General features: G+C 33.1%; 1 protein-coding gene across 2 annotated transcripts; it reads left to right on the top strand.

Moving 5' to 3' along the window:
- Nucleotides 1-43: 43 nt before the first annotated feature.
- On the top strand, nt 44-22,085 carry LIG4_1 (DNA ligase (ATP)). Of its 2 annotated transcripts, none has more exons than XM_051209507.1 (13): nt 44-161; nt 1,816-2,318; nt 6,108-6,320; nt 7,556-7,813; nt 8,631-8,933; nt 10,027-10,515; nt 12,509-12,679; nt 14,007-14,153; nt 15,967-16,218; nt 17,291-17,455; nt 18,444-18,743; nt 19,876-20,244; nt 21,125-22,085. In XM_051209507.1, the coding sequence occupies exons 2-13, from the start codon at nt 1,878-1,880 to the stop codon at nt 21,302-21,304; spliced, it is 3,288 nt and encodes a 1,095-aa protein (XP_051074964.1). In that variant the 5' UTR covers nt 44-161; nt 1,816-1,877; the 3' UTR covers nt 21,305-22,085. The 2 variants fall into 2 exon arrangements, with proteins under 2 accessions (XP_051074964.1, XP_051074965.1); XM_051209506.1 differs by having other exon boundaries at nt 49-102; nt 12,419-12,679.
- Nucleotides 22,086-23,849: the final 1,764 nt, after the last annotated feature.

Raw genomic sequence — 23,849 nt, forward strand, 5'->3', positions numbered from 1 at the left:
GACCGCCTCTGATCAAGCCGTTCAAGGTCGTTGAAACGAAAGGGCGGGCACATTTCGAAAGGACCTAACGTTTTAACCGTGCCCGTATTCCCACTAGAAAAGGTGCCACGTCTCTCATGTGGTGTTATATCATGTTTTGTCACTTGTCCTTGATTTAAAATGTGTGTGTTCGTATTCGAGTATCAAAAGCTGATTTGCTAACTTTTAACTTGGTTTGCTTCCTTTAAAGTTGATGTTTTTAATCAGTTTTGTGGTTAGTTGTACAACATTTTTGCCACTTTTCCAAGCAATCTTCTAATTATGTAGTTTTTGCTAGATGTGGATTTCAATGAACACCTAGGTGTTCACTGCCGTGTAATTGTCAACCTTATGCCGGTATAGGGATTAAAATCCCTCCATACCTGTTAATGAAAGACTGAGATGTTATTTGTTTGTAATGTGTCTTCATATCCTGTTTACCTACTTTCTAAGTGATTCATATAATTTTAATTTCCACCCTTTTGCGTAAAAGAAATGACTCAACTACTCACAGTTACATGAGCTGCATGAAAAATCTGAAGCATGTCCTAGTTCAGGCGCTAAAATCTCTGACAAGCAACCATGCGACTACAAGACTTTTGGCAGTTGTAACTTCGTAGATAGCTGTGATTCTGAGGTTATGTATTGCCGTAAACTCTTGATCTTTGCACTTTGTAATCTGGTCATACAGTTTCCTTTAACCATGCTATGTTGAAAGCCTTCATAACCGATAAGAATTACAACCCTACTAGTGTTCACTCCCAATCACAACCATTTGTACACTTAACTAGTGCATACAAAAAAAGTCGTAGCCCTACTCCGTCACCATTGCATATGTTTATCCACACATTAAGATAATTAACAAAAATCAAATTAGATTATTTTGTAAAGTAGAGTAAACGGAAACCTTGAATCATATCTTGAGGAACATGACTCATACCTGGACCCCATGAAGATAGATTGCCATATATCCCCACCTTTTGATTTGCACGACTAATGAAGTGTTTCATATACTATTTAGTCTTTTATTTGGTTCCAAAACTGAAAATGCACCTGCATATTCTCTAGCTGATATCTTTAATCAGTATGTAAACAGGTGTACTTATATCTTCATCTGCAGCCCACGTTATTGGGATACGATTTATAAAACAAGAGCGGCTCATTCTAGAAGTTCGTTGTCTTCTGGCTAAAGGATCATCTCCTTTCACAGCACAAATAATCTTTTCCAGTACTTCAACATATTTACTGATAAGATGGGCTAGTCGATGATTATTTGCCGAATTCCTATATCCAATTCAAAAGATAGATTGGTGATTTTGTCCCCCCCAGCTGTTTGGAAATTTTTATTGATTTAGTGATATTTTAAATGTCATCATCATTGCTACAGTAAAACCTGTTAGCGTTTGTATCATTCATCTAAACCACTGGACCTGATAGGTTCAATATATCAAATGATTTGTCACTGTTGTTTGAACGTGAATATCTGGGATACTGGGTGGGTTCACGTAAAGTTACCTATGGTGTCAGTAGAATCAAGTATTTTTTAGAAATCATGTTGGCTTAATTCCACCATTATTTTGTCGTCTTATAGTTTCTTATTTGTGGTATTTAGTGGCTACCGTAATTATCTATGAACTTTTGATTAACGTCTCATTTTGGTAACCTCAAGTATCCAGTCATTTACTTTTTTCCGTTAAGAATTTTTGGATCGTTGATCGTCGTAATAACTATTGTATTTGGTAGTATTTGCCTGTCCAGTCATTTTATCTCGTTTTTTATTTACCTTATGTATATCAGGCTCATCGACTTTTGGAAAGCAGTGAAATATTGATCTATATTGGTACTGGTTAAATCCTTACATGGATGTGATTTTCGAAAGTTCACGTATTGCAAAAAATGTTTCATTCACAACTTATTGCCGTCTATTAGAAAAGCTAGCATCAAGTGATGGGGTCAAGACGAAAGAAAAAATTTTGTCCAAATTTATAATTTTATGGGAGACCCAGTATCTTGCATTAGACTCAATAAGTCAGTATCCGTGTGGTGGTCGAGCTAGTCTTTACTTACTCTTACGTTTGTTGATTCCTTCTCATGATAGATCAAGGAAAGCTTTCGGATTACGTGAACAAACACTATCAAGACTAATAATTAAAGCTATTGGGCTTGCCCCAAACAGTCTGGCTGCTCGTAAACTTTCACATATTCATCCTAATATTATCCATCGACAGACTGATTTTGCCGATGTAGCATATACAGTGCTCAAAGCTCGAAGTCGTGAGGACAGTGTTTTGTCTGTCAAGGTATGTAAATAAGTATGATTTCAACTTATTCCTTTATTCAATCTGTTCATTGGTTGCCGAAACGTATTACATCCTCAGCATCTCAGTTTATATCTTGACACTTCTCCAACAGAGTTGATTGAATTATCTGAAACATAATAGCCACCAATGTTTGTATTAAGAATATTCAGACTAATTTGGTAATTCAGAAGGTTCTAAAATGATAAACGTAACTCGATGAACTAGGAGTCAGTCAAAAAGTGTTATTCATCGTTCGGGATTGTTTAGCGTTCATTCACGTGTATCATAGATGTATGGAATCCAACTAACTAGCTTGAAATCAACCCTAAGACGTTTGATCAGACCGTCTTGTTTTGCACAAGATTTGCCAAATATTGACTTTAATATTAGTGATTTATGTTGCATACACCTATAAAATGCAAGATAGGCTTTCCTAAGAAATAAGTCTGTCTGTAGTTATTCACCAAACTAGTGAAATATATTAGCCGTACTTGAGGAAGCTTATTATTATCAAACGCTCATTTAGTCTTTTTTGGAACAGTCTTTACTGAATTGTCGATTTTTATTGATGTAAATGCTATGTACACATATGTTTTAAGAAAAAAAGTAATATCGCGAAAATCCTCATTGTAATTTGTACATGTCTTGTAATTAACAACTTTGAGTAGTTTTTTTAAAAGTTAATATTACGTACTTAGACGCTCTGTAGTTTAGTTAGCGCGACATTAAAAGCATGTGCTTTCAATGGCTGTTTGGTCTTGTAAAATATTTTTTTGATGAAATTAGATTAAAATAACAGCAGTTTTTGTTTGTGAGAACATATGTGGAGCAATGTCTTGCCTCGTAACGGGATACTCATTGGAGTAGCATTACGATATTAAAAAGTTACGAATAGGCTGAGACTGCACATTAATTCATGGTAACTGTTTTCTTGGTTTGAGTTGTGCATAGAGTTGCAGGCTAAGTTGGGTCTTATATTTGTTGATGATCAGTGGTTGATGAATTGTGATGACATGGTTTAAAATAGATAACACTAACTAAACGCGTTCACAAATTTTGGGTGTTTTTTTAACAACTCACTTGTCAGTTTTTACTTTACTGTCTCTGAATATATCCTGAATTTCTTCTGTTCTGTTTTAAATTGTGATAACCTAAACTGTTGAAATCTGTATACAATTCGACTCAGTTGTAAGCGCTTTAACTTGTTTAACTATCAAAATTGATTGTACCTAGTTCTTGTAAAATAACCGATAAATATTTCATGTTGGGGAAATGGTAGAGTTTCTAGATACCTAATCCTTGTTAGAGAAAATAGGCAAGAAAATGGAGGGAAAAAGTGACATTATTTGTGGTGTACAATTCGTCGATATTAATTGGTGTATTAGTGTTATGGTCCGAAGGAGGGAGATCTGTCAGTTAGTCAGCTACAACGCAGGACCAGGCACGCATATGCATCGGTCCAGGTTGCCATACCTCATTAGCACATCAAGATGAACATCAGATTCATAGAAGTAGTTAATTCAATGGTGGTAATATATAAAATAAGGATTGCATATAAGGATATAGTATAGGAAGAATGAATTAGTTCGTAGAAAGAAAGATATGAAGCGATTTTAATCTCATAGTTTAAGGGAAGACAGAGAGTTTATACATCGACGCCATTGTGATCGATTCTGAGCCATGTCACCCAGAGTCCCCAACCATTAGTCACACGAATCCCAACCAAATAGTCTGCATCTTCCAACATGGCTAAGACTAGAAGTTAGTGACTTCAAGCACTGATGTCACGTTTTGGTTTGGCCACCCCTAACTTTCTTCCGACCTTCACCAACACTAATCAGCATTGCGCGTCGTGGTAATTGGAGTTCAAGGGGTTCTGACATTAGATTTATTTCTTCAAGGTTGTATTTTAATATTTCGTCAGTCGATCAACAGAATAAGTAGTTTTAACAGTTAGAGAGCAAAAAGGTTTGCGGAATACAATAAACCAATTCTGTTTCATGACCCATCAGATCCAAGCGGCCTAAAATTACAACAAACACCATAATTACAAATAAAGATTTAACATACTTTAGTCAGTGAAATTTAGATTTGTGTTTCTTATGAGAAACCAAAACTCATGAAAAGAACGGGTTACGGAATATATAGTTAGAATTGGTGCGTATTTATGTTATTAATACCAATAATAATAGTACTGAATAAGGGGATAATATTACGGATAATAATCACTTGTGAGAAAAAGATTACATTTTTAGAACTCAACTCAAATTAATATGTGAGCATCAATAAGATTATGTAACAGACAAAAACGGGGTTAAGCGGCAAATAAGGTTATAAAACGTTGTTTGATCATAATCATAGTTACCATAGTCAACGATGGTTTCATCACTTTATTTCTTAACACAGGTCAGTTTGGAAGCGTTTGATAGCAGTTGCTTCAGCAAAGCGGCGTGAAATCGATATCGTTTGTTTCTTAATCATTTTAGATGCGTAACTGGTATTGACTCCGTGTCCACTCTTCATTAAGTGCATCGGAATTGCACATGTGAAGGCTTTATTGCTTCTTAGGCATCGGCTTTTCTGAATGTATTCAAGAAACGTGGTAGAAGCCTTTCTCTGGGTCCTTCTAGACATACTTGCCACCACAGATATGTATAAATTCATGTATGCCCCCCAAATGCCCTGGTACACCCGAGAGTGGGGAGAGCCAGCTCTGCCTCCCGAAATGCTCTCACATATCCACGTTCATACAACCACTACTAGGGATGTCCTACTCACCGTCTTTTTGCGCGGGGGTGTTTCTCACGAAATTGAGAGGACGAAAAGCGAATGTCCGGCGCTCTAACAGGGTTGGCGGACACGAAAAGTCCATCTAGAAGAGTTGGGAAACCCTGATTCCAAACCAATAATGCACATGGGCTCCAGTAGCCTGAAGGAACAAATGGCGCATGAACCAATTATTGGTCACCGGCTACCATGGGACTGCATCTCCTGACGTTGATCCACTGCCTTGTGGATTAGACCTTTAGGTCAAATGCTCCGGATGTAGCCCCCTAAGAAAACCACCTATTTCGGTTTGGGCACCCGGGCAGTATTCTAGCTCTCACACAAATCCAATGGTTTATGTGGCGCATACCTGTTTGGTACCTCCAAGTACCAATGTCTATGTGTTTAAATAAAAAATAATGCTATGAGAAGTGACATCGAAAGGGTATTTATCTGTCTTAAAGTAACTTAGTAGACGTTTGGTATTGTAGTGAAATCAGTCGGACTGTAATAAAGCTTTTCAGTCCCGCTCTAATTAGTCTCTAAGCTCTTCCTGAAATCTCATCTCCAACAGGATATAGATAGGGATAGGCTTATTACAAGTAGTTGGTTCATAATGTACAGGATGCTCCTTTCCATATTTCCCGATAAGTTTCTTTGGGTGTCCATTTTTTTTCAACGTTCTTTTCGATGATTGTCGATTTGTCCGTAATTTTGTTGTTTGGGCATCTCATTTTAGCTTTGTTAAAATGCGTTTTGACTTGACACGCAAATACTATCTATTCACACGACTCCCTGCACATCATTAGTTAAGTGAAGCTAATTGAATGGGTGAAAAAGATTACAAGGCATATTGAACTAGGTTAACTTTGTTAGTTGAACGGGATTTCCAATACGCGATTTGTATTATTTTGTTAACTTTGCTAAAACCGAACATCTGTATTTGCATTGCTAATAACATTCCAAGAAACGATTCACTTAATAAGCACTAACAATTTCTCAACTTTTATTTACAAAATAAAGGATCTGAATGCTCATTTAGACGACCTGACTACTGCTGAGTCATATCAGATGCGTTTACAAGTATTGAGATCGTTGTTACAGTTAACTACAGCTTTAGAACAAAAATGGATTATACGTCTTATTGTCAAACGAGATTCTGGTTGTGGCCTAAGCGGGAAGAGTATTCTCAAATGCTTTCATCCAGCTGCGGTCTCTGTTTTCGAAGTCACACAAGTTAGTTTTCTGCGTAACTGTCCATGAAAATAGTTGTTGAATATTTGTTGATAATTTGTAGTCTCCTATTATCATTGCTATTAATGTTTTCTTCTATCTTTCATTCACACCCTTATCTAGAAATATATGTCGTAAAATATGTACAGCTGAACGTTAAGTCGTAACCTACCAGTTTCAATCTGTTATGAGCACAATACAATTACCAAAACTCACCAACAGGATACCACAACGTTGTGGCTGAGCAATAATTGTTCTCGAGACTAGATCTTTTGATTTGTAACGTTTACTGAACAACTGACCATCCAACCACAATCACATTTTTTCTAATGCAGTGAAATATTTTCTTAACTAAGACAAAAGAAAAATGGTTAGATGTTACACAACATAAGGCTTGTTGGCTGACGTGGAATGATATTTAAGGGCCACTAAATAATTAATAGATTTATGATTTCGGGTAATGGTCTGTTTTCTGTTGTTAAAACGCAGTCGCACCAACTAAAACCAAGTTTGACCAAGTACAACACAATATGAAGGAACCCTGTTTTTCTGGTTTGTAGCTTAGATCAACCGTACATCGGAATAAATGTAGCTTACAATGAATCGTTTACATCATATGAATCTAACAATATTAGGTAAATGCGTTAGAATTTTTATTATTAGTTGAGTGATTCGAAAACTATTTATTTAGATGAGTAAGTGTAGTGCTCGATGATTCATATTCTATGACATCTTGTCAACTTGTCTTTTCACAAAGGTTATGTATACATAATCGTTTTTAATACTAATTATCAATCCTTCTTCCTGTGTTCTAAGGCTTATTACTTTTGTAGGCACTATAATGCTCTGTGATGAGCTACAAATTATCTATAAATGTAGGCATTTATTTGAGAAAAAGTTCTGATTTGGAGACTTGTCAAGTGGAGTAGTGTCCAAAAATACTAAGCAACAAGAGTGGTTGGGTCTTATTAAGAGAAACCATAACACCTGTGAACCAAAGTAATATTAAATTAAGGTAGTGAGTTGGTCTTGTAGGTAATAAAATTAGTAATCTATAATAATTGTTTAATTTTGATCTGATCATAACCGAGATGTTCTACTAACTTCAGTGACTGTCATGTCAGGATGTTAAAATATATTAATAGATGTATTGTTCGATATTTTAATTGTCAAACTTCATTCATTTTGTTTGTAGATAAATTAGTTTTCACCGATTTATTTATTTTCATTTTTTCCAGGATCTTCTCCCGCTATGTGAACGAATTGCAAATATACCTTCTTCCAACATATCTATGTTGACAGGACTTGCTAACGATCTAAGCAACTCAATCAATGTCACTCTTTTTGTTCCATTTCGTCCCATGTTATGCGAGCGGGCTAACAGTGGTGATATGCTAGTTAACGCAGCACTACATTTGTACGGTAAACAGAACCAAGGTGATACTAAAGGATTAAAACTTCTTTTCGAAACGAAATTCGATGGAGAACGAGTTCAAGTTAGTAATCATATATATCTTTATATTACTTATTGTGGAATGCCAGTGAAAATGTATTTTACTGTGACAAACTATGATATATGTCGTTCTAAGTATATAAATATATTTTCATGTAGCTTCTAATGTGATGATACGTACAACTATTTCTTAAAGGATTTTGGCCCATTAATCTGCTTCAATTTCAACAATCAGAAAGTATTGATAACGTACACATAGTGTAATCTTGCACATCCTGATTAAATAATTTTTTCGTGATTTTTAAGTTATGTTTTTAAAAAAATGTCAAAAACTGTATAATATACCCTTCTTAATGTAGTGTAACATTTTAGTCTGCTGTTTTCTGATGTATTGTTCCCCATAAATATCGAAACCCAATCTCTTAATCATCGTTTCTCTTCATGGATAGGATGATTAGAAAAAGTTCATTCTAGAAACAAAAAGAAATGAATTGATGAAACATAAATAAATCCACTTATAGATGATAAGTGTTTTGTCATAAGTATAGAAGCATAGACAAGTTTCTAATTTGTCAAATATGACTTGCTTTTCTCTAGCAACATAGTTTTCGATTCTCTTATTTCATCTTTTTCATTTTTCACTGTATTTTTCTCATATTTAGATTTCTATCATAATTTTTATTATATCCTCTTTGCTAATTTACATCTAATTAATTTCCTCTTCTCTACTTCTACTGATGTTGAGATGTAGGAATTAAGACTATTGATACATATTTTTGTTGTGCTTTTTCTGTGTTTTTGTTGATAGATTTAAATTGAAAAGTAAAAGATATTTAAAAATTTTTCCTTCCCGAAATTAGCTTCATAAATCAAGTAATTCTTATCGATATTGGTCAAGAAATCGTTTAGAATGGACAGCAAGCTACGGTGAAGATGGTACTCGAGATTTTGACAGATTATCTGCTCAATTACATTGTGGATTTGCACAGCATGTAACTGATTGCATACTAGATGGAGAAATGATGATATTTAGTAATTGGTCAAAGTCAATTATGTCAAAATCAACAAAATTCGATGTAAAACGAAGTTCTTATCAAAATCCAGAAATCGATAATTATCAACCGTGTTTCATTGTTTTCGATATACTTTATTTGAATTCACAAGTATGTTTACCATATGTATATCATATTAATGGTAATAATGCCAATACTTCAGACTGATTTAAGATTTTTAGTAAATTAGTGGGCAGTCTGCACTAATAGTACATAACTTTTTCATGGTCATGTGCAACTTTATTTATTTCTAATCCATGAGCATATGTGAAACAACTTTATACATACGGGAAAGGTGTTTGAAATTATCGTTGTGATTTAAGTTTCCTGCAGTTGTGCTCAAGGCGATACACATCTAAGCAACCTGTTAGTTCATAATCTATCATAATTCGATTGATGGTACAGCTCTGTTGAATTATTATAATAACAGAAAAGCCTAACCACCGCATTATGCTATCAAAAGCAGTTAGATGTGTTGCTTTTAATTCTATTGTATAGATTCAGGACATCTGTATAGAAGCATTTCAAATATCCAGGGCTTCAAATCTTATTTTAGATATCATAAATAACATTCAGTGAATTAAGCATAAAAGTAAATATCATATATAGGGAGATCTATTAATTTGTTATTCATAAATAGTTAGAAGTTTTGTCGACAGCTATTTAGCTTGTTGTTTGTGACTATTTCAGTAACAGACAACTCTGAATTTATTGGACAAAGAAAAAAGTGTGTGAACATTATAGCACCAAATAGTTAAACAGACATATTGCTACCATAAAGCCATTACTTTCAGTTAACTTATGGGATATCTATATGCTCACTCGATCCTTACATTTATTGGTCACAGATTTGGATTTACTTTATCCACTACAGTATAAGGAATCAGGTGATGTAATTCTTTACGTAATGAGAGGAAATCGTGTTCTATTCCATGAATCTACAATCTGGAATTTTTAAATATCTTTTTTTACGTGGTATATTCGACTAGTGCAAATGATCATACTTTAGGGTGTTCTGGCCTTCGAGAATTGTTATAAGCTTGTATAATTTGAGTGTTCTGGTAATTTCCAACTCGATCATAACTACCTATTTGCTAACTACGATATATTTTTATTGGTACTAGGTATTGTTTACCCGTTTTACATGTTTAACAGTTTTTTTCAATCTTATGTATTATTTGATAACTTTTTTTACTCCCTCAAGTTATTAACTTCAAAGTCCTTACTGGAGCGTAAACATCTTCTATCAGAGGCATTTAATTTGAATTCCACATCATTGGATACTGACTTGTTTATGGATAGTGATGAATCATTAGATTTCAAACCAATCCCTATTATAGATGGTATTATATACGTTTCCAAATGGTATACTGCCTCAGCACATCAAACAGAAGTTGCAAGAGCTTTTAATCATCTTGTGAATGATCATCAAGAGGGTCTTATAGTGAAAATAGCTGATTCTCCATCTCCTTATCTGCCTGGTATTAGAACTGATAGTGGCTGGTGGAAAATTAAACCAGATTATATACAGGGTTTATTAGAAGACTTAGATTGTATAATTGTCGGTGGTTATTTTCATCATCGTGGGAATAAGATAATAACAAGAGTTAACCATTTTTTATGTGCTGTTCGGGGTGATGAATCTACTTCAGAAGATAATTTCAATCTAACACGGTTTTATACATTTTGCAAGGTACGCTTTCTCTTTAAATTTTTAAGTTATTCAACACCTTATATAACGATTAGAGTATATTAGTCCCCATGTCTACTTTTTTTGAGGATGCGCTAGAAATCACATAATTCAGGTTTGAGTATAGTAAACAAATCGTTAACAGTTGGGTTTCACTATATGTAAACTACTAAGCTGTTAGCATTACTTCTTATAATTGATTGCTATTATTCATCTGGGATTCGACAGAATTGTTCAAATGTTTAGGATGATTGAAAACCATCCACATTAAAAAGTCTTCTAGTTGTATTTCATTTTATTAATCCCTCTTGGAACTATTAACATTCATATATATACTGTTGTATATACCACTCAACAAGAAATACCTGTAAAAAAGATTGTTTTATTATTTATGTAAATAACTTTTTCTTATGTGAACGCGTCCATGGTTTAATAAATGAGTTGATTCAAACCTCATGAAATAGGAATACAGTAGTGAAAAACAAATCTGCAAATAAATAATTAATTCAGTTCGTTAGAATCCCCACATTAATTAGGAATACCGTGTTTGTTTGGATTCTGTTCACATATACTATAAGCTTACGACGAGCTATCAGTAAATTCAACTGCCTATTTCAATATCGTTTCAGTTAAAATTGATACATAATACGATATTTAGCCGTTAGTTTATATCTGACCCGCACGTAAATTGTTGTGTGAAGAGTGTAGAAAGAAATGTGTGTAGTTTTTGTGGTCGTAGTTTATTCAACTATCTTGAAAATCCGATAATAATCCCTTTTTGTTTATAATTATTAAAGAAGGGGTACCGATTACTGAGAGTTCTTGTGGTTGTATTGTATTCAAGTCTACTAACGAATTTACTTGAATGTTGTTGGTAGCAGACTATCATTTGAATTGGCTACATCATATGGTAACATATCCATCTGTCTATGAAAGAGCGTGTCGAGCAGTCGACACTATATTAATTTATGGGAAACATGGTATTTGGAAGTAATGTCCTCATATTAATAATTTCTGGTCATCATTGTCTTCAAACCATTGTTCTCCTGATTGATGCTATTAGAAATATATTGCTGGATGGAAATGGCGAATCAGTTGGTGAGGTTATGAGTTTGCGTGAGCTGATGTTGTTACGATATGTCTTAAACGTGCCTTCCTCGAAGCGCGATATTGGCTAGCATAATAGAAGGCCGAGAGATATGTAAGGATGGTCAAGCAAAGGCTTAAAATAAGTTGACGAATTCCATGACTGTTCGAAACTATATTTAGCCGCGCAAGATCCCTGGTTAGGATCTACTTGATAGTCGGGCTGATAAGCTAAAGGTTTCTAGTGGGACATCTCGGAATCGGTTTCAGCGACGCAAATGCATTCATTCTGTATTTTTCTCTACAAATTTATATTTGATATTATCGCGTTCTTTCTATTCTGAAAATTCATCCCTTTTTCGAATTGAATTCTATGTATTCATTTCACCTTACTGTGGAAGAAACTATCATTCAACTCTTGCGGTATTTTTTTCTCATCGGTGTGCTAATGTTATCGTTTCACCATCAATTCCATCCAACTCATTTACACATATACTTGGACGCTTATTTTGTGATTTAAGATATTTTTCTTTCGTTGTTGTTTTCTGATAGCTGATTCAGTAATAATGTATGAACTTGATGTAATCTATATTTAAATATTTGTCTAGTTATTGAAAGTGGTGAGAAAATAGCCGGGCAAGTTTACTTTGATGTACAAATGTTCTTACAGCTTGTGTTTATAAATATATCCATCTCAACAAAATATGATTATCATAAGCAGACATTTCAGTGTTTATCTTTTTTCTGGTTGATCAATCATTTTTTGATTTCATCTGACCACTGTTATATATTGCCTCACTTTTTATTGCTTCATCGTAAGGTTTTCAATATTTTTCGTGGTTAGTACTGGGCAACAGAACTAAAAACTAACCATCAATTATCAGTTTTATTCAATGTATTTTTTGACAAGGTTAAATCTGGGCTAACAGTTAAACAATTGAAAGAAATCAACAAGTTGTTAGGAAAACATTGGAAGGTGTACGATAAGAAACATCCTAACTCTAGTTCTACTGAATGGTTGTGTGTGAATTCTGAACGCCCAGATGTATGGATAACTCCACAATCATCGCTTGTTTTACAGGTTAGTCATCGACTTCATCTCATACTTCATTCCTTCGGATTCATAATTTTGATAGTCACATAAAGTATTTTTCACTTAGTACTGAATACTAAAATCGGACCTGTTTATTTACTGTGATGTACTAGATTAAAAGGGGCTGGTTTATGAGCATTTTGATTTAAGCTTTTTCTTCATTGATTCATATCTTTCAGATATGAAGAGTTGAAGCAGAATCACACGGTGTATCACAATTCCGGTTCCGATTGATATCAACTTTTTGAGCATCATTGCACTCAGTCTTAATGACTGTTTGTTTTTTGTTTTCCTCTAAACTTTTAAACTGGAAATTTTTTACAATCTTCTATGTTAATAATTACTCATTGTTTTTCTATTTGTATTAAAGTCTGTTAGTTTTAATATCTTACTTGAAGAATTTCGACAAAACGGAAATGCACATACCTGTATGAGGGACTTCATTTTCTATAACCTTTGGGAACTAAACGTTTATAGTACTAACTCTTTGTGACCTGCTTCAAAACTTACAGCAGTTTAGATCACTTGGACTGCGTGCAGTTATTAGTTATTAGTACAAACAAATAGTTTAAACTTAGATAAAATTGCATTGTCTAGTGCGTACGTAAAGTGGCACCTTAAAATTTCTGTATTAGAGCGAACTACTTTTATTTGCTTCAAGAGAGTCTGTTAATTTTTTAGCACTATATATATTAAAAAACTAATTTATTTAGTTGTAGTTTTGTGGAGAGTCGGTTTAATTCCTAGGTTTCATTCGTTATGGACCGATCTCGGTTGGGGATTCTATTAACAAACATGAGTTACTGGATAACTGTCTGTGATAAATACAACCTACAAATCTAAAAAAAATCGTTCAACTAAACCACAATAGCAACTCGCTAATGACTTCAAATATTTTTAGTTTCTGGTAGAAGTCTTGACTAATGGAGTTCAGATACTCCGAAAGCGAAACAGCTGTTACTGGCGGCATCGGAAAATCGTCATGCTCGTCCATAAAGTGATTGATGTCGGACATTAACCCAGTAGTTCTAATGGTTAAGCGTCCACTGTGAGACCTGGATATCCTGAGTTCGGTTTCCGGTGGGGTCGTGCGTCTGGACCCCTTGAAAGCCCCATCCGAGGACGAAACAATTGTTAAATATTCTTTGCTTTCCAGTCGTATGTCAAGTGAGATCAATCTGTGACGAATACAACCTACTAATTTGCTTCTCATGAAGATTTTTATAAATAACCCTAAATGCAAATAAAGTAAAGTTAATCTACATTTATTTTTTGTATTCAAATATATTTTATTGCTTATTTTGATCGACTACAGCTTCATGGAGCTGAGTTAATCCAGAGTGATTCATATTCTTGTGGAATGACTCTTCGATTTCCTCGTGTGGTGGCTATACGTTATGATAAAAATTGGTGTGATTCTCTGTCAATGAGTGAATTAATTAAGCTAAATACTGAGACAGAGGTAATTAATCCGAGTTATGTGTAATTTTGTTAATGGTTTTACCTTTTTTTTTAAAAAAAAAGTAATAAATGTTTCCTTGCCATGTCACATAATTGTTTCGTTCATATAGTTAGTTGATTAATTTCAGCTTGTCTCACCATCTGCAAAATTAACCGAAATTCATTTCTTATTCCTGTAAAGCATTTAGAAACAAAGTTTAAGTGAACACTTATTTTCAAGCATTTCCTCTCTAGTCTACACAGTATAATATGGATAAATCAATGAGTCCATCCTTAATTTGTTATATCAGTCATGGTTTAGTTGAGAATATGACATGCAATTCAATATTACATGAAAAATATGCATTATTGAAATATAAAGTTAGTAAAGAAAAATAAACTAAAGTGAACATATTATTTTTGTGCACAAAGATTAAACTTGAATTGATGAATAGCCAGAGCCTCTGTTGTTGGTGTTTCATTTTCATTTTCCTTAAATCAACTCTATTGACTATATGGATGATTTTTAAGGATTCTGGTCATACAATGTAACCACAATTTACGAGATCTTCTAGAATTGAGCTATTGTCTGACTTATGCAGTTCTTTTAATCTCCAGGTAGGGTAATGAACAGAGATGTGTTTCAAAAGAGCTCACGTTATCTGACGAGCATAACCTGTTACATAAGAACAAGTAAACTCGTATTTTTTCAACTAGATTCCCAGTTTGAATGCTTCATCTACCAGACAAAAACCTTATTTCTATTTCTAATAAACAACTTGGATAACTCAAAACAACTATTGTAAATTGTCGTGAATCGATACCAATACAAGGTCAACAATTAGCCTATCATATAATGCTACTACTAAATATCTTGCCGAAATTTCATAATTGATCGAAAATTGGCTCAACAGATACATTATCGTTGATGCGTTTGATCTCGGTCATTCAATATCCCATCACAACGTAAGCGGAATGACATAATCTCATCGGATGTTACCTCTTAATAAATGTCCCATTCGTAAAACACAGTTGTGATTATTTTAAAAACAACAAGCCATATATTAGTGTTCCGAAACACATTGAATATTGAATCAATAAAATCAAATGAGCCAACCGTGATTTATATAATGGGCTCAATCGATCAAGTAGCCGTAAGGTAACGGTTTGAGACAGCTGAAAAATCCCTGGACTCAGGTTTCGTGTTATTTAGCACTCGTCAGAAAGGTGTATCTGTAATATTGAGTAGACGGATGCTTCCTGATGGATTCGATCCTGTGTCACCCAGCTTCACAGAGGCGTTGTCAGTGTACTATCCGGGCAGCAACTGACTTCCAGTAGGACTGAGATGTATTTACAATTGATTGATTGTCGTACACTGACTATCTCTTCACTTTGATTAGGAGATACTCAATGATATTTGAACTTCTATTTAAATTCCATTTTTCATATCTTATCAATATATCTGTTATATCTTGTGACCGCCGATTAACGTGCAGTGAATTATCGATCGAAACAATGACGCGTAAACCCGTATCAGCAGCCTAGAGTTCTGATTGGCCCTGCTTTCCGCCTAGCCCAGCCAGTTAGATCCAGAACACAAGTCTAAGCCTCTGCGATATGAATCATGTATTTCAAACACACTCGGTTTATATTATCAATATTTGGCCAACAGGAAAATGACACGTGAAATAAATATTGACCAGTAGGAAAATGATACCATTTCAAGTCCAAGGATAGCATTAGACTTAACAAGATAATTTTTGGGATATTTTTCTGAATATCCCAACAATATCTTTAACATTTATGAATTTTTTTCATTTTCTGGTTATTAGGGTAAATTAGCCACAAAGCGATTGTCAATCGTGCCAACATTTTCTGGACTTGCAGATGTCCAACATCAACACTCCTTTCCAGATATAAGTAATATGAATAATAGTTGTTCAAACACAAATCAAAGTAGTGGGTATCATACATTAAATGAAACCACAGAACAACAGACAACTGAATTGTTTATAAATATTGATGAACCTTTAGCAACATCTTCACCTATTAAACAACGTAAAATTGATATTTATCATGAACATGTATGTTGGGCTTTTTTTTGAATTGGATTCTCAGCGTTATTATTTTATGTGTACTTTATGGTGTTTTTTCATCGTCTCTAACTCGTCCAATTTCTTGACCCTTTTTCTAAAATGAATATTGTCAGTATTACTTAACGAATTTCCTTAACTATTTTAGCATTAAGTGATGTTCACTGGAATGTCGAGTAACAATAAAGCGGGGTTATTTTAGACTAGGTAACATGAATTTATTTAGTAACCATTGTGTGAATGTAAGTACACTGTTGAAAAATATTGTAATTGACGTAATGGAACTGAATAATAGTTTATAGGTTTTTACGGTTTATTTAAATGCATCGTGAATAAATTAGGATCTATTGAAGTAGGTTCAAAAAAAGAAAAAAAGAGCAGTTGATTTAATTTACCAGTATACACAAAGTGACTATATTTTCTTGTTGAATATGTCCACAACTTCATTGATCGATAATCTTTTAGTGAATGTGTTCTCTGAGCATGTATGATAACACTTAAGAACAAGGACAAAATGTATTCTGTCACTAGTTGTTGAACATTAGGAGTTAAGAATTGTGTTCTAGTTAACTATGTCAACATGAATCTGTTATCAGGAGTCGTTTAAAAATTCTCGACTGAATTATTTACTCTATGATTTCTGTTTGTATGTGATTCATCACCTGGTTATAATTTATAGTTGAAATCAAGCTTTTGAAATATCGATATAAGAAACTAGTGTCTCTTTCTATTTTGTTTTACTTACCTTATAAATTCCATCACTGCAATTTAAATGTGTTACCAGTTTTGACCTTTCTCCATGTAATAAGCTTTGAGTAACCAAATTATGTCGATTGCTTTCATGAACTACTTTTAACTTTCAATTTATAACATGGTGTTGTTTATCTGGTCGCCAAATTTCATAGTATGCTATTGTTTGAAAAAATGTTTTAAGCGAGTCCAACTTTTAGATAAAATAGTACCCCACAACATGTACTTCGTAGTATATATTGCCTATTGTTAACTAACTTCCTTGAATAGTATAAAGAATTATGTATAACAAATGAATCATTATTTATTTTAGTTAAACTATTTTGAAAATCATGAAATATGCCTTTGGTTATCAAATGATATTGAATTGAATAAAAAAATAGAATATGAAACTATTATCCGTCACTATGGTGGTGTTGTTGTACAAAATCCATCTGAAAGTACTTTTTGTATTGTTGTTGATAAACTTACATTAAAGGTAAAGGTGAAATATGTTTTCAATTTGCAAACATTTTTAGTTTTAATTTAACCTATTGAATATCTAATTTCTCTATTGATAACTAAATAAATAATCAATCAATAACATCAATTAATTCATGATCTCAACCAAAAACTTAACAATCTCCACAACCTCCATACTGATAAATAATCAATGAGTGGAAAAATTAGATTTTCTGATGTTTCATGACTCAGTGTAAGCCACCTCTTCAGAGAATAAATATTCAAATTAAATTAATCCAAGTTTAAATAGTACAAACGAAAACAAGAGTATTAGATGCGATCAATCATAAACAGGTCTGACTTGGTCAGAATATTTAGTTTTTTTATTGGCAACTTTAAAAAATGAACGGCTAGTTTACTAAAGCTTTTTTCATAGTTTATTCCCCTAGTACTTGTCTAAAAATCGTTGATTTGAAATTGAAATTCATCGATAAGGAGATTTTCGGTTTACTGACTAGAAATTATTTGGAATATTGTATCAGAGTTATGTTTTCATCTAGTTACGTAAGCAAATATTCTTACTGGATTATTCAGTTTTTATATCTGTTTACCAATCTAGTTTTCCTTTTTATGTACACTATGTTTTGTGGTTGACTTTCTTCATTACTCCGTGAATGAGTTAAATGAAATAAGCTCATGTATTCTCTTAACCAAATACAAAATCTATCAACTCGAATTTGCCTGAAAATAGGATGAAATCTGTAAACACTTTCGGAACATACATTATTATTATTATTCCAAGTCTATACACCCGAGATGTCATTAGTATTATTTTGTGATAACTAGGGATACCGTCATACTGCCCAGAGCAAGATCCATGAATCTGGTCTTTTATCTGCAAAACCAGTGCCTGGAAGCACTGTGATCATTTAAGAACTACTGTACTTATTACTCATATTATATTTTCACTATTAAAGTTCTTAAGGTTGTTTTTCATGAATTCTAATTACATTTTATTACTTCAGACAAAAAATTTACTAAACTATTCCAGCACTTCAAAAAAACGCTCTTCATCTATTGAATACAATGTAGTTCACTTGAACTGGTTACTTGCTTGCATCAATAAGAAATCTCTGTTAGCATGGAAACCAAAAGATATGTTTGCAATGAATTCATCTGTCGCTGCTAAAATGGCTCAAGAATATGACAAATTTGGTGATAGTTATAGTGAGCCTATTACATCTGATGAATTGAAATTAATCTTTAATGATATTTCATGCTTTGAATCAGTTACAGAAGAGAAGAGGGATATACCAAAGTTAACAGTAAGTTGATTGACTTCTTTTTTCACTTTACTTCATTTAAGTAAACTATAATTATGTCCAGGCAACTACTTATTGGACTTAATAGTTGCTTTAATACTATTCTACATAATCCAGCACACTTTATAGGATGATTCAATGCTGAATACACGTTGTAGTGTGAATAAATATTGTACTCATATAGATGTCAAGTTAATCTATAACTATTTATCATTCAGTCCTCGGCAGATGGAGGACCACTTCACTTCTATCTGAAGTTTATGCTGATGATGTCGTTCAGAAGAACGATGAAAACTCCACAACTAAACCATCCAGCTCAGGGAACAAAACTCCATCAAAATCCTCGTCACATCTAGTTATCTTCCTATCTGCATCTAAAAGGTAGCCAAAATGTAAAAAAATCCACAGAATAATGTATGTTCTATAAATTCAGTAGTATTTAGTAGTACTTACTGTTCAAGCGACAAAGGTTATATTGTGTGATAATTCGTTAACTTGTGATAAATAATATTTACTGGATGATTAATTATCAACGAAGCTTTAGAAAACAATCATTGTTACCATTTTGTTTGACTAGTTTTTAGAAATATTTGCCGAGAATATCGTTTATTTAGTTATCCTGCACTACGTATTATTTTTTAAAGCCAATTCTTATGTTCCAAACAATGCACTCAAGAGATGAAACAATGATAAATAGAGCTATATTAGAGTTATGATAATAATCTAACGTCAGTTGTAGATTTTCAAATATTCTAATTTTAGCGAATCTATTCACGAGGAACTTTTAAGTGAGTTATAGTTCTAGAGTACAACACCCATCTTTTAATTGAGCTGTTTTTATCATTAAAGTTCTGTTTTGTTATGAGAGTAAGTATTGTGATACTTTTCTAATGATTTATATCTTCCAATAAATATGTATGTCCTCACAGTTTAGATCAGAAACTAAACTTTGTTAGACCACCATTGAAAACCTAGAAGGACTGAACTTCTGTGTCGTCCTAGTATAGTCTATCAATGACGAGGTTCTTTTCTACAATTATATGTCACTTTGTTTAAGCAATCTATTATCACTATTTCAAATTCATTTTGGATTGGCTCATCATTATTCGAACAATATTCTTCTTATTTTCTTCAGGTTCCAAAACTCGGTCATTATTCAAAGTTAAAACTTTTATTAGACGAATTTCCAAATGATATGGAAGTGTTACATCCTTTGACGGGTTATATTCTAGTACTTATACGTCCATTGTTCAGTTTAGAAAATGATGAAAAGAAGACTGTACTGACTAGTTTGGAAATTCATCAACAATTAATGATTATTGATCTACGTAGACTTGGTTCAATGTGTATAGGACCTATTGGTATTTATAAACTGGAGTCTGTATCTAATTTACAGTCTTTGTTGAATATGACCTATCATAATTTTTTATCTGTCGATTCACATACGAATGATTGTATGCGATCATTAAGTAATAATTGTATCAATCCAACGCATGTTGTAGTGGTAAATTACCAATATTTATTGTTCTGTGACTTTTTTTTAATGATTAGGCGTTTTATTACAAAACTTTATTGGTTTGAAAAAAACCCCAAGTTGATTATTATTATGAATTAATACTGGGCGAAATCAGTTGTGTAAATAAGTAGTCAAGGAATTGATTATTAAATCCTGACTGAATGTACATAACAATATGGAATTACTAACAAAATACTTGATTGATATTCCTAATTGAAGAAAATTCGCTCATGCGATTAGCAGTGCGATTCATGCAACGTAACGTTAAGTTCCTTATTAAGTAAAAATGAGTTAATCATGGGTGTAAATGCAAAGCTGCATAGTATCCAATAAAGACTAAAAATCCGGTTATAAGATTCTTTGAATGTACACTAACTGGGTTTATCGTAATTCTCTAACAATGTGCCATTGGAAGCGTCAAGACGATTAGTAATCGATTTCATGAAGCAGTCCTTAGTGTTAACTGAAATCGATATAGTTTAATAGTATTATAGTGAACAGAACATGGGTGGGGTCAATCGAATGTATTTAACACAAAATCACAGGACTTGTTAATAAAATCTAACAATCATAAAGTAAATGCTTAATTTGCAAAATGCCCACCAATTGTCTGAAAATGCTTCCTGTTTCCATTCTTTGCTGTTCGATCTTCTTGTCTCTCTGCTGCCAGGCCTTCTGTTCATGACTAACATCATATACTACTTATGTCAATATAAGTAGCACACCACAGTATTATATCCGATTATCCACTTATTATTTGATATATATATCGTGTGCTCGGATTGGCATCATTTTATTTAGCTTATGTTTTTCATGAGATGTTTAAAATACTCAACTAAATGTTTCTCCCTTTTTTTCCAACACGTAGTTATCGTCTTCCCAAGAAAAAGAGTTTAATATTTGGTTAAACGAGAATTATTCAACATTAAACTCTTGGATTCGTCAATTTCCTCGTATACCACATTTCATTAAAGATAGTTGGTTAACTGAATGCATTATGCAAGGCAATTGGTGTTCAGAATTGAATCATTTGATTGAAATGAATTAAATTCATCATTCTTTCATGCTGTTCATCCAGCTTTTGGAGTGAAACGGTAGTTTAGTAGCTAGACCACTTGTCTTCCATCCGAATAGGTCACCGACTCAAACTTCACCTCACCCTTACTTCGATTTGAGCAGGCATGTAGTGTCACTAATCCTTACATAAATTATATCGGGCTCAAGGCTGGTGAGTACATCAACTTGTACATGATAAATGAGCTCTATTGTTATCTGTATTGTATATTATTATTTACTTTGATTGCAATACTCCGTAAAGAAAAAATGATCGAATACTTCACATAATCTACAGCTGAATTTTTTTATTCATAATGTCAATATTCTTTTCTTCAAACTTATTTATCTTTGAAAGCCCTTATTCTTTCTATTTCTCCACTTCTATGAATTGATCATTATTAATCATCATTATTTGTGCAACTAATTTCTAATTCTCTTTTTTCATTATTTTTAACCATAATACCAGTTTATTTTTGTATAATTTTGTTTCATCAATCTGTGATAATTGGAAAAAATACAACGTTATGTTTTCTCTGATGATGTTGTTGTTGTGGCCGTCATCACTGTTTCTAAACATTAATGTGTTTAAATTTGAATTTTCACTGAATGAAAAACAACACCAAACAAACAGCAATATTAGTTTAGCATTAGTTCAAACTCATTCGGTTCGAGTAGTTTTTTCTATCCATTGGGAAGGAGGATAAATTTAAGATCGCTATGTTAACAATAGAAATGACTATTCAGTGGGAAAATAGGTTTTTTAGTTATTTTAGAAAAGTAACCTGTATTGTATATAGAGTATAAAAACTATTCATCAAGGAATTTATCACTTTGTTTTCAAGAAATTTCGAAGGTATATTATTTCTTTACTAGTTGGTGTGGTTATAGTTTGTTCTAAATTACTCAGTAAAAACATAATTATCACACCCATCTTCATATATTCTTACATTAGGAATCCTAATATTTAGTCTTTTGCCCACACAGTAATTCGAAGGATGGACCAATGTCAGTCAACGAGGTGACGGTATTTTTAATCAATGAGATATTCAATCATAAACTCTTGAATTTTTGCTTATCTGATACAATGAGAAACTCAAGCTTGTATGCTTATACATTTAGTATAGCTGCTCCAGTTAAGAGTTTTTGTCATTAATCTTTTCATCCGAATACCTTCTAGGCTATTTTTTAGAATACAAATAGTTACCTTTAATAAAAGCTATGATGAATTGATTGACATTTTATGGGTTTTTTGATTGTCTGCTATCATTTCCTCCATCTAGCTCCGTTAATTTATGGGTGTTTATTTTTTACTCGATTTTCCCATTAGTAATTGGAGCTATGACTACATTTACTAATATAACACTTTAATTATGCTATCTATGAAGTATGCGAATGTTATGACTTGTGACTGCCGATTAATGTGCAGTGAATTATCGATCGAAACAATGACGCGTAAACCCGTATCAGCAGCCTAGAGTTCTGATTGGCCCTGCTTTCCGCCTAGCCCAGCCAGTTAGATCCAGAACACAAGTCTAAGCCTCTGCGATATGAATCATGTATTTCAAACATACTCGGTTTATATTATCAACCAGACAGACCACAACGTACCATAAAATAGAAAATAACATTTGTACAATATTTGGCCAACAGGAAAATGACACGTGAAATAAATATTGACCAGTAGGAAAATGATACCATTTCAAGTCCAAGGATAGCATTAGACTTAACAGGATAATTTTTGGGATATTTTTTTGAATATCCCAACAGTGAAGTAACAAAGTAGTTTCCCCTAATATAGGTAGTTACCAGATCAGTGTGGAAGTCTCATGATATGCAAATTTAAATGAATGTATGTAAACGGATTGTTATGAGTTAAAATCACTATATCAGCAAGTGTATCAGCATTAATAGATTGCAAGTATTGCAAACTTTAGATTACGATAATAATTTATCAGTTAACTAAGAATAACAAATTAACATTAATAATTGTGTACATCTAATCAACATTTACTTTCTAATTTATCTCTACAAAAGTCAACGTCAATATGTAATGAGAAAATCTTAAATTCACTGCGAGTCATATTAATAATCATTTATTTATTCTAAAAGCTTCTGTTATGGTCTAGTAGTTTGATTCCAAATTAGATTGATTAAATGATTATAAACTTATGAAAGTGTTATAACTTGTGCTCCTATCAATATATGAAATAATGATACCGCCAATTAGTGAACTGACTTATCGACTGGACCAATGACGCAAAACCCATACGAGCAGTTCAGAGTCTTTATCGGCCCTTTTTCCTGCCTGTTAAGTCCAGAACACCGATTTCAGCCTCCGCTATATGAATCATGTATTTCAAACATACTGTGTTTATGTACAAACCAAACAGACCCCACCGGACCACAAAATAGAAATAAAGACACCTGTACAAGATCTAGCCAAAAGTGGCTGTGAATGTGGGAAACTGTAATTAATAGACTGAGCATAACTCAAGAACGGTAAATCGCGTAATAATAGTCTATGGGCCAAAATAAAG

This window comes from Schistosoma haematobium, chromosome 1 (genome assembly GCF_000699445.3).
Source record: "Schistosoma haematobium chromosome 1, whole genome shotgun sequence".
Lineage (NCBI taxonomy): Eukaryota > Metazoa > Platyhelminthes > Trematoda > Strigeidida > Schistosomatidae > Schistosoma > Schistosoma haematobium.